Genomic DNA, 11680 nt, shown 5'->3' with positions numbered 1-11680 from the left:
TGAAAAGTTGACGGAACAACGATAGCGAATTAATTAAAATTTCTAAGTAAATAATTAATATTATTATTGGAAGACTACGAAATTTGTTCGGAATGTCACAAATATTTTTAAGACAACACGTTTTTAAGATATAGACTCTTAATGTCACTTCTGATCGTTTCCTTCCCGCAAGAAATCGTCTTCGCATCTTCGATCACTCACCGTTGAGTACGTGTACGGTGATCGATTTCGGTTGAGCATTACTGGGGTTACAAGTGTACCGTCCCGAGTCCGACGGCTTCGCCTCTTGAACCAGGAGAAAACTCGTCGTGCTGTCACCCTTCTCCGTGACCACGGAGACGCCGCCTCTATTCGAGTCGTAGCTGATTATCTGGAACAGAGATCGAGCGATCGTCTTGAGACGCTGGAACGATATCTCTCGGGTCGAACGTTGAAGTTGCGAAAGGAAGGGGACAAGTGAGAAATCGACTAACCAACGGCAGTTTTTTATTGGACTGGTCCCGACGGGTATCGAGACGATGAGGAAGCGGACGGAGATAAGCCCATCGAAGGACGACTCTCCCCCCCCCCCTCCTTTCCCTTCATTTTCACTCGCCGAGGGTAAGAAAAAATTACGACGTTTCCCCTTTCTTTTCAGATGCGTTTTACACTATCCACGATTGGATCGGAGATTGTAAAGTACGATACTTATGTGAGACGGCCCTTCCTTCCTGATGATACGAGGAGGAAGGGAGGATTCGTCCCGATGTTCGGTGCAAATTGCTTCGCCGCGCGACGACTTATACCTCGAGAATATTTTCTAGGAATAAATGTTACTCTGGACAATTTTCCGCGACAGGTGCACAAGAGTTTTATACATACATATATATATATATATATGTGTGTGTGTGTATGTGCTCCATAATATTGCGTATCATTATATAGTTTTTAATTTGAATTATTAGAGTATGTTCCGCATCAATATCCTTCAAATTTTTCTATACATAAGAAATATTGAAAAATTGAAGAAAATATTTCGAAGCAATGAATCTCGCTATAAAAATGTTTAACTCGAGCAGATTTCATCGTTATAAATCAAAGTTTCTTTTATTTACATACAATATATAATATTAAAAAATAAATCTCTTGCGCGCGCGAAAATAATTCAATTATTTCACAGTATTTTATATGTTAATTTAAACCTGCGAATTTGCAGGGGAAAATTGGGCGCGACGTCTTCAACGCTAGTAGTGTACTCGTTGCGAAGCTCCGACGAACGTCGTGTTTATCCTACGTCTGTTCCACTCAACGACGCTCGTCACGAGTGTCGCTTTAACGCGAGGTTGGTAGAGTCCAACATTTGGTACACATGGATTGAAAGGAATAAAAAGAGAGAGAGAGAGAGAGAGAGAGAGAGAGAGAGAGAGGAAGAGAGCGAAGAAAGTCTCGGCAAGATCCGAGAAGGATTTTTAAATAAATAATCCGCGGAGCCGGAACTTTACGGCAGCTTCCGTCTGAGAGAGGCACGTAAGCCTTCTTAAGGGAGCGAGAATTGTAGAGTATCCCCAACAACACGTTGTTGGATATTCACTTCTGTGTTTCGACGTTAAGAAATTCGAGCGTCGTGCTGCTCTTCTACGATCATCTCGGCAAGGATAAATGCTTTATTATTAATTCAATTTCTTTCGCATGCTATATTTTCGTACAAGCCACGCTTCCCTCAATGGTTAATGTAAAATTTAAAAGTTTTGCCAAAGTACGTATTTCTCATGATTCTGTAGAGAGGATAATCTGAAATTCTTGTCAAGATAATAAAATTACATTTAAAAATTAGAATATGTCAAAATTTCAATTTTAGAGAATTTACCAAAAAAAATTATGCGTAAAAATCGCGCACTTAGACTTGTAACTATATTTACATAGGCATACACGACTTGTTATTTATTATTAATATTCATAATATTGTGGCCTCGATATTTTCGGATATGTCTCACTTTATTTTATCTCCAGAATACGCTATTAAAGTATTATATTGTATTATATTGCACGCTCTCAAATTGGTTTTCGTAAAAAGGCAATTCGAAGAAATTGTATGCAAAGTGTAATTGTCTCGGGTTGAGAAAAGAAAGATGGAACGAAATAAAAGACTTCTCTTTGAAGTTTCTTTCGATTAAGAATAATGCGCGCGAGTATAAACTATGCTCGGGAGGATTTTATCTTTTCGGACTGTCGTCGCGCGGATTGAATCCCTGGGAATAAGAATAGAATATCGGTCGCCGAGTTGTTTATCCCCGCCGTGTTTTCAAAGCGTGCGATTAATCGAACCAGGGGAGGAAAGTTAGCGATGTCGCCGAGTTTGATAAGCGCCGCGGGTACCTTCCTTCCGTTCCGTTATCTAAACGCACGCCTAACAGATAACACGCGAAACTTTCGTCTCCAAAGTTCAATATTAATTCGGTCGGACCCTACGTAATAATGCGCCGGATATACAGACACACGCATGCGTCCGTGATACTCACTCACGCGGCAGCTGTACCATGTGCATCTCTATCGCCTATGAAAATCGAACTTTCTTATACCGATAGCCACGTGTGAGGCTGAACCCCCGTTCTACTTTTTACAACTCGCCGCAACTCGCAAATTAATGAGTTTTCGCAGGATGTGGCCGTTCTTATACGCAGTTCATATACACGAGCATAAAATCAAACAACGCTGACCAGAGTTGAATCTCTGAAAATACGTAGCGTAAACTTACGTCTCGAGAATTTCTTAAATTTTTACGATCCGCGGCAAGTTTCTTCGCGCACGTGAACGATAAACGATCGCGTCTTCAATATCGATGGAGCGCGTGATCGCTCTTGTGAATATTTTGCGATATTTATGTATTCTTTTATTGAAATGTTTAATAGTATCGCTTTTTACGTCATGTTCGCGATACATGTGCGCGGATATATACGATAAATGACATTTCTATAATTACTTGAACGAGCGATGTGTTTTGAATCGAATCGATTTTTATCGAATTCTACTTTATCTCATCGGGATAGATAAATAATATCCAATTTTCAGTTCGTTAATCGTATAAAGTGCTGATTCTGCATTGACGATTAAATTAAAACACCGACCAATTACTCATCGATTAATTTTGGCGACTGTAAATCGATCTGAAATAAATGGATAATATATTTAAACTACATATTTATATACTTCGTTCTGTCAGTTACAAAACGTTTATTATAATTCTCTCTCTTTCTCTTTGATTATATTTCATACAATTTTAAACAATTAATAATATGTGAATAATAAGCTTTTCAATGATTGAAAAAGAGTAAATAAAAATTACAGAAATAGCAAAATTACCACTGATCCTCATTAGTAGCAAATTAAGCCGTTTCTTACTTTGTTCAAAGAATTCTAAGATATACAAGATGTGCAAAAATATATCTCTCTCTTTATTTGATGTTATCGCCAGCGAGAGCGCAGTTCCATGAGCCAGATAATTTCGCAGCGCGTCTCATAGAACTCGTAATTTTCCCAAGTTTTGACGCGTGTGAAAGTTTTACACGATGGGGCGAGAAGGGAGGCGGACGATGGCCTCGTCAACCTCATTACACGCTCTTACCGCAAATCGGTATCCCGCGGGATTGCCAGTCGGGATTCGGGATGTGGAGCGTCTCACACTCAATGGTTCGTCGGAATGATTTTCCCGCCCTTCCCTTTCCTTTATGGATTAGTACTTTTGTTTTATCAGCCTTCGCTCGCGCGTTTCGAGATAACGATACCCCTCCGTTCTGTGCATCCTCGCCATTGCACCATCCATATCAGTTTTACACTTCTTACTTGTCTCCCTCCCTCTCCTCTCTCTCATCATTTATCAAATTTGTCGTTTCAAGCCGGCGTTTATTGTAAAATGATTCACTCCGCGTCCCTGTTCATTCTCGTCGCTGTTCTCGTACATTATGTAGTTGAAAATTGCGAGACACGGGCAAAGTCAATTACTTTGTATAGAGAATAACGCAGATTACCCGCGGCGTGATTGTTAAAAACGTATCGAAATTATTAACAAAGCGAATGCACTAGTCATGTTATAATCGTTGCCGCATATTGTGCAACGAGCATGAGTTTTTAATAAATTTGCGCGAAATATTAATTTGTTAATTTCATTAATAAATCGATTGACATCGTCTGCGCGTGTGTATATGTATGCAAATTATATTAATTTAAATATATATATATATATATATATATATATATATATATATATATATATCCACTTTCGAGAGAGTATAAAATACGAGTGGATTAAACGAAATTATACAATATGGCATTGTGTCATTTGAAGTTGAGTGTACGAAATGAAACTGCGTATCGCGTATTATCGCCCTTTTTCAATTGGTCTAAAAGTACGGAGCTACATTCTACCAATTCTCCACAAATTTATCCAACCAGATTCAATGCGCGTTTTGCATAATTCTTAGTTATCCTATAATTTTATATTCATTCCACCTAGATACATTACGCGATATGCATATTACAATTTTGTCTTCTCAAACATTTTAAACTCTTGATAATAGAAAAGATAAAATTAACTACGATTTAATAACCGAACATTTATTTCTCGCACTGACATTTCCGTTTGCGACATTCTACTTATCTTCTCGTCGTACCTTTCGCGTCTCCCCGTTTGCCATTTCGTTTGCTTCGATAAATCCGACCTTCAATCCGTAGTTTTCTCGGGTAAATTTTTCACACACGCTCTTGCCGCATTTTTCGTCGAAAATAAAACAAAGTTGCCGATTGTTACGTTGAAATCGGTTGTTATTGCGGGATTTTGCCGTTCATCTTGCACTGCAGGCCAAATGAGTGCAGCGAATGCGAAATGTTTTCGAAAAGTGTGACGCGATCGACGCACAAACACATGTTCTACGGTACGGTATCGTCATGCCGTCGTAGTCGTATTTCCGCTATCTGACACGTGTTTACTTGCGAAATATTCAATATCTGCGGCAAAATGGCTGACTGAAAAATCCTCCCCGAAATTTAACTGAACAATTCGTATCGTTGTTTATCCACTCCGTGTCGTTCGATATTCATTAAGACAGCAACGAGTCTCTAATATCGCGTTCCGGTAATTTTTGACGCCCCGAAGGTACGCTTTCGCGCTTGCTTGCATCTCGGAAAATTAGAACACGGGTCGGTATTTGACTCGCAACACACATCGGCGCTCATCTCTCTTCCCCTCGTCTAATTTCACTTTGGGTTTCCTTACGACGCTGGAAACTTGCATTGCGTTACTTCACGAAGCACTCTCGAGACGAGATCTTCTATTTAAGTACTCGTTGAACGCGCAGTGAAAAATAGCAGTCCGTTAATTATTGATTATCTCATCGTGATCTCTCGTTTTTATGTTTCACTTTATTGCATGAGCAACGGTAACATTATTGTACAATAGCATAATGATGTCGAATAGCGTATATATCTTATACGAGTCGAACGAAGATTTAAGCAAAAAGAGGATACGAGAGAAGGAAAATCGTTACAGGTGGATCACTTTTTCACTGCATTATTCTTTCATTTATTCAAATTTTATGCTTGATACGTTTCACGTTCACATCGCTATTGAAATAATAAGTTTATTATCTCCCGGCCTAGAGTAATCAATCGATTTCCCGCAGAGAATATTTGGGAGCCATGTAATCGCGTTTTTGCATAATTAATGCCCGTCAACCGATGTTATCCTTTGCGAGAAAAAAAAAACTATGTGGAAAAAAATACCGAATTTTTCATTGTGATCGGAGAGTGTATTTTCTCTCGTATTTATTTTTTATTTCGCTAATATTGACCGGTTAATGATGACAAGTCGATTTATGTTTTTTGTATCTATATCACGCACTACTCTCTTTTAAATAGCCATCTACGATTCATCCTCGCTCGTTTTTTGCCCGAGTCATCGTAGTCTATTTCGCGAGAGAAAAATATTCCGTTCGCGCATGTGTCGTGCATGTAAGCGTAACACGAGCGGCACTCTCGACGACTCGTTACCAGCTTTTTTTCCCGGTACTCGACATCGGAATTGTAGCCGACACATGCAAACAGCCGTAAATAAAAGCGGCCGCGTCGCACGCGTCCGGTCGACGCACTCGGCCCATGCTAAGGGACGCTCTCTCATTTCGTATACGCGAAAGTCAACGAAATAAAGATCACACCCGGTGTTCGGAAATGTGTTTACACGAGAACGAAAAGTGTGTTCGTTGCCAGAAAATGAGGCCGGGACTTTATAGACGGTACATAAATCCGATGCTGTTTATCTTGCGCATCTTCTACCCTTCTGTTTGGATAAGATCGAACCATTTCCCCTAGATTCAGATCTCTCCATTCGGCAACACTTTATTTGCGGACCGAAGGGGAACGACAAGAGGGGGACGCGCGAAGTTAAATATAACGTCAAAAGTCGCGCTTCCGACTTTTTATTTGGACGCTATCCGGTCGATTATATGGCAGAACGAGGTCTGACGCGGATATATAGCAACTAATTGATCAAAATTATAATTACAATTCATTCGCGTGCACTTTTTTCAATACATCTGTCACTTTCGCGAGCATTGACCGTGAATTTGCGAAATGTGCTTTCCTTCCTGTCGCGGAGAATCTGTGCCAATCTGGCAGCGCTTTCTCTTTTTTCTTCTTCTGGCAATCTTCCCACAATTGACATATAAATAAGTCGAAATGTGTTATCGTGTTTAATGATCTCAAAATAGGGGAGATTCTTTTCGAGATGAACCGATCGATTCGGATTGATTCGAAACATACGATGGAGCGAATCGGAAATGAGATTAGATCGAAATGTGATTTGATTGTTAGCGTAAAAAATAATTAATATTAAACTTTTAACGTAATATTTATTTTTCTTCTTTACTTTTCTTGAAAATTATCGGAGTAGAAATTTTTTCCCTTCATTTTTAGCGTAATGTCAATATATTATATCGAAATATCCGTGCATTTAAGACACGTCAATTTTTAAGAAAGAGATATACAGAGAAGCTATCTAGAGGTGTCGTATCGTTCGTCGCGCATCGATAGGCGATGCCGCGTCCCTCCGGGGACGCGGTCGCCACAACAGACGCCGGCGCGAAATTCAATCAAAATCAAAGGGATAAGATGTATCGAAGCGTGAAAGCAAACGCGCCCGGGTGGATTCCTTGCGGCCGGAAAATGTTTCGCGCGCACGATGGATCGATCCGGGATGAGAAAGAGGGGGATGAGAGAGAGGGTGACCTTATTATCGGAAGGGAAATTTCAGTCGGTTCCCCGGGGACGATTTCTGGTGAGGAGGAGGAGGAGGAGGCAGAAAGGGAAGATGATTGTTCCTCCCGCTCCCTTATCGCTCGTAGCGACCACGGGGTTTATCACGTCCAGGGGCCATCACGGCATCTTCCGCGAACGCGCATGAATCATTATTATGGAACGCGCAAGATCCCGATTACCGGATCGTAACGCGATTATTTTGCCCGGCCATCTAATCGATCCCACGGGAAACTTATGCGATCTCTTTACCCAGGCACTTTATCGGCAGCGTTGACGAAATATTTGAAGAGGACGATCCGGAGACGCGCTGTTACTTGAAATGAGCGGAGATCCACACACGTAATCCTTCGAAAGTGCACGCGATAATATTTAAGAGGATCTTCGTATCAGGCTAACAAGTTTTACCGTTAACATTCGATATTCGCTTCTCGATAAGATGAAATAATCAGTACGAAGAATTTTCTCGGCGATCACGTAGCGGGCGATATTCCGTTCAGGGTGGCACGATCGTTGTATTAATTATAATAGGGCAGAGCCCAACGTGTGTTGTGGTTCGGCTCTGATAAATCTGGATCTAAGCTAATCGCGTACGAGACATTATCAATATTTTTCACGACGGTCAGCTTTACAAGAGGAGAGAGAGAACGGAATAGTATTGCGCGGATTTGGGATTCCCTCTTGGCTCATTTACGGTCTAAAACTCTTCGAAACTGCACGCGCGTTAGTCACGCACGACGGAACTCTCTTTAAGGTGAGCGAGCAGGCGAGCGTTGTTTCTACGTTGCTCGCCCAGCCGAGTCCCAAAGCTTTCGGGTCAGGCTTAATGCGTCTAATGGAACCTCCTGAGTGCCGTTACCAATTTTGCCACGACTTTCACGATTTAGCGATGGGCCAGCTAGTCGGAACATTATCAAAATTTATTGGCCGGTCAACCGTTCGCAAACAACCGCCGCCACCGCCGCCGCCGCCGCCGTCGTCGTCGGAATGTTTTATGATCTTCCTTTGTGCGCGCGCATACTTAATTCGTCCGCTAGAAAAAATTTGTTATCGTATGCTAAAAAGCTAGTCTCCGTAATGAAAATTTCGAGTTTGCAAGAATAGAGTAATAGATTCTATTGTAGAAATAAATATAAAAAAAAAGAAAATATCTTGTATTTTAAATTTTCATTCGTATAGTATTTTCTTCATTCGTACTTTATCATTTTAAATGGCTCATGAAATATTTGTGGGAAGAAATTTTTTGCGGGAAAAATAATTCTTTAGAAGAATATTTGCATTTCTGTGTGTACCGCATATTTTAAGAGCTTAAAGTCGAAAGTTTTTGCAGCATATTTTTAATCGGTTTATAATAGTTGTCATAAAAATGCGCGCGCGATATTTTAATTATGATAAATACGCGTGAAAACGCGTGAAAACATATCCCGCGCGCGCGTATGCGCTCATCATAAATGCGCAAATATTATCCTGTATCTCTTCAAACATATACGGCCGAAATTAAGTGGTGCAAATACAATATTTTACAGTCGGAATTATATATACGTCGGCTTCGCCTCGTAAGATGCAAATGCCGCTCGATTAATTCTTAGCGACGTTTCAAGCCGCTCAACATTCTTGTATGACAGTAGGTGGTTAAATGCGCTTAACCGTCCGCTATCAACGCCCTAATCGGAACTGTTCGACTTCCTGGAGTTCCAGGCGAGGCACCTAATTAGAAACGATCTTCGCCGACGCCTCTGTACGGCCATTTATCACGCACCTCTTTACCTTCGCTATTATCGTAGCGAGATTTGAGAAAGGCAGATTGGATCTCAGATAGCAATTTCCCGCTATTCGTATTGTCATCGGTTCTCTCGGGATTTCGCGGATGGAAAAAACGCGATATGATTGATTATTAACAAACACGCTATATATTTTCTCACAAAAAGATAATAATGTTAAAAAAGTTCCTATACTAACTTTTTTGAGGACTATTAATGAATTAACTATTCTCCTAAAAAAAATCTATGTTTTTTTAACCAAAGATGTAAATCACATTTATATATTATAGTTTATACTTATATGCACTTACTTCAGACTCGTTTTCTCGTTGAAATTAATAACGAAAAAGATTCTAGAATGTAATATATAACGACGGGAGCAAAACAACGACAACAATAATAATCTCGAGCAACTGTGCACGCGTAATAAACATGACGAAGGGGAATGGTAGTTTCAGTCAGGCGCGGGGGGCTGAAGATTTCATCTCGCGGAAACTTGGCTTCTCGCGGCGGTGCGAGAAGCAGAAACTTATTCGACGAAGGCGCTGCCTTCTCCGCGATATTAGGATACATATATATCCCGGGGAAGTAGGATCATCATTAATTATCCGTGCACAAAGTCAACGTTGGCCAGAGTCGGGTGCGTGTCAGTAATAAATCTAGGTCGCGCTAATCGCGCGATATTGCAGCCGCGTCTCTCTCTCTCTCTCTCTCTCTCTGCATTATTCGTCGCGCGTAAACTTCGCACGCTTAAGCCGGGGGGGTGTTCAGTTGTCCCGTACGTTGCGTATGCTGCGGAAATTGGAACAACAATGGATCAACCGCGCATCAGACTTACCGCATCGTTGTGATTCCAGAAAATGTAGGCGGGCGGCTCTGGACTCTGTAAGACGACGCACGTGAGATTGATGGTGCTACCTCGATTGATAAACAGATCCGGCGCACCCAGAATCTCGGTTTTTGGCTCTGAAAAGTAAAAATGTCATTTCTTTTATACGCGAGTAATTTTTCGACGCACAAAATATGAGATCGCAGGTGTTATGAGAGAGAGAGAAAAAAAAAGAGAGAAAGAGAGATGTGCGAAAGTACGAGATGACGTATCATCGGAACTATTTTGTCCACGAGAGAGAACAGTTAAGTGCCGTGGCAATTTACAGTCGTATAATTAAATATTATATTACGCGAGGTAGAGAATAAAGGATAGAGATATTTTGTGTTATTTCTCTCTCTCTCTCTCTCTCTCTCTCTCTCTCTCTTTCATTTTCGCTCTGTTTGTAGGCAGCAAACGAGAGCGCATAACTCTTATCCGGATTAAAATCATGAGAGACATAAATTCATCACATATATCCATTTAAAATTATAATTCTTACATTCTTATTTTGTTACAAATATCGATCAATTATCAGTGTTTCGGACAATGCTTTCCTTTCATACGTTATGATTTCTCAATGCTTCCGGTCGAATCGCTTCTCTCGGCGAGTGTTTCGCGCCCTCTCGACTTTCTTCCACATTAAACTTCAGAGTCTGAATACACAAGATCTTATCGTGCGTCTCATGATTTTATGCGCGTTTTATGTAAATAACGTACATATTTGTCACGTCGCGCTTCGGGGCGACACGGTTTGCCACGCCGACGTGAGAGAGCTTAGTCTCTTGGCGGATTAAATCTAAAGATTTAAAGATGAGAGATTCCGTCGCGACCCAGAATTTTACGTTTCTTTCATGTAAATGTCTCTTACCTCGACGCGTCTTGTTTTTGCGAATCTTCAGCTACGCGCATCGTGGTTATAAAAAGCACAATGGCGTTGGCAGAATAAGGGATGGGGGAGGGGGAGGGGGGTACGGAAAGGGGGAAGAAAGTTGGTCTCTGCCTTTTAACGCAAAACGTCGTAATACTAAATCTTATTATTTACTATATCGCCGCGAAGGATCTAGGTACGTGTTTGTATAAAACGAAACGGCAACGTTCATTACCGTCAGCGCATTATGGGAACAACAAAGCTAATCCTCTCCGTATCTTTTTATCTCGAATATTGCGCGAGTAGAAAACTTGTCTTGCCCGCCAATGAACATCGCGTGAATGAAAATTTTTTCTATTTTTTTGTAGATAACCCGTACATCTCATTAAAGTGAACACTTTTTCCCGTTACGAAAAGTTTTATTCGTATCGTTTAATAATTTATATTAACATTAAAAAGGTTAAAGATATATATAAATATATATATATATATATATAATTATTTCAGCGATTTGAATGTTAAGATATCATGTAGAAGACACTCGAGTCATCGCGAGATATATCGCGAGATATATCGCGAGATATATGATATATAAATTTCCGCGTATCTCTGGCACGGATTAAATTTGTCACAACATTATCGAAGTCTTTTCCTGTCAAAATTTACAAGATCCGGCAAGATCCGTCGCTTTAGAACAAACGGCTATCCCTCAGCGATAGGGAATCTGCTGCGGAGGAGGTTGTTATGGGAAGCTGGCTCGCATCTGTCGCGATTAGAATAGATATAGCATATAGCATATAGCAATTAAAATAGATATAGCAAAATTACAAGTTGGCAGGGAGCCTTTCCGGAAGTCGCCCTTTCATATGTTGTCTTGACAGGTAGTCAATCAGCTGAAAG

At 40.6% G+C, this 11680-nt stretch overlaps 2 protein-coding genes across 7 annotated transcripts in view; one reads left to right on the top strand and one right to left on the bottom strand.

Annotated features, from left to right (window-relative positions):
- Positions 1-11680, bottom strand: part of LOC138934453 (neurotrimin) — a 315283-nt gene that overhangs the window by 36566 nt on the left and 267037 nt on the right. For all 5 annotated transcript variants that reach the window (XR_011447131.1, XM_070298197.1, XM_070298198.1 and 2 more), the window contains 2 exons: positions 9880-10007; positions 202-370 (listed from right to left, as the gene is read on the bottom strand). Coding sequence is in view for 4 of the 5 variants with exons in the window: in XM_070298197.1 (XP_070154298.1) it covers positions 202-370; positions 9880-10007 (297 nt within the window). In the remaining variant the exon portion in view is untranslated. The remainder of the gene's footprint in view (positions 1-201; positions 371-9879; positions 10008-11680) is intronic.
- Positions 1-11680, top strand: part of LOC138934452 (uncharacterized) — a 159732-nt gene that overhangs the window by 40788 nt on the left and 107264 nt on the right. The window lies entirely within an intron of this gene.

Source organism: Polyergus mexicanus, unplaced genomic scaffold (genome assembly GCF_030449975.1).
Source record: "Polyergus mexicanus isolate NDT 795.1 unplaced genomic scaffold, iyPolMexi1.0 SCAF_7, whole genome shotgun sequence".
Lineage (NCBI taxonomy): Eukaryota > Metazoa > Arthropoda > Insecta > Hymenoptera > Formicidae > Polyergus > Polyergus mexicanus.
Note: the sequence above shows the minus strand (reverse complement) of the source record. Positions and strands in the feature narration are given on the sequence as shown.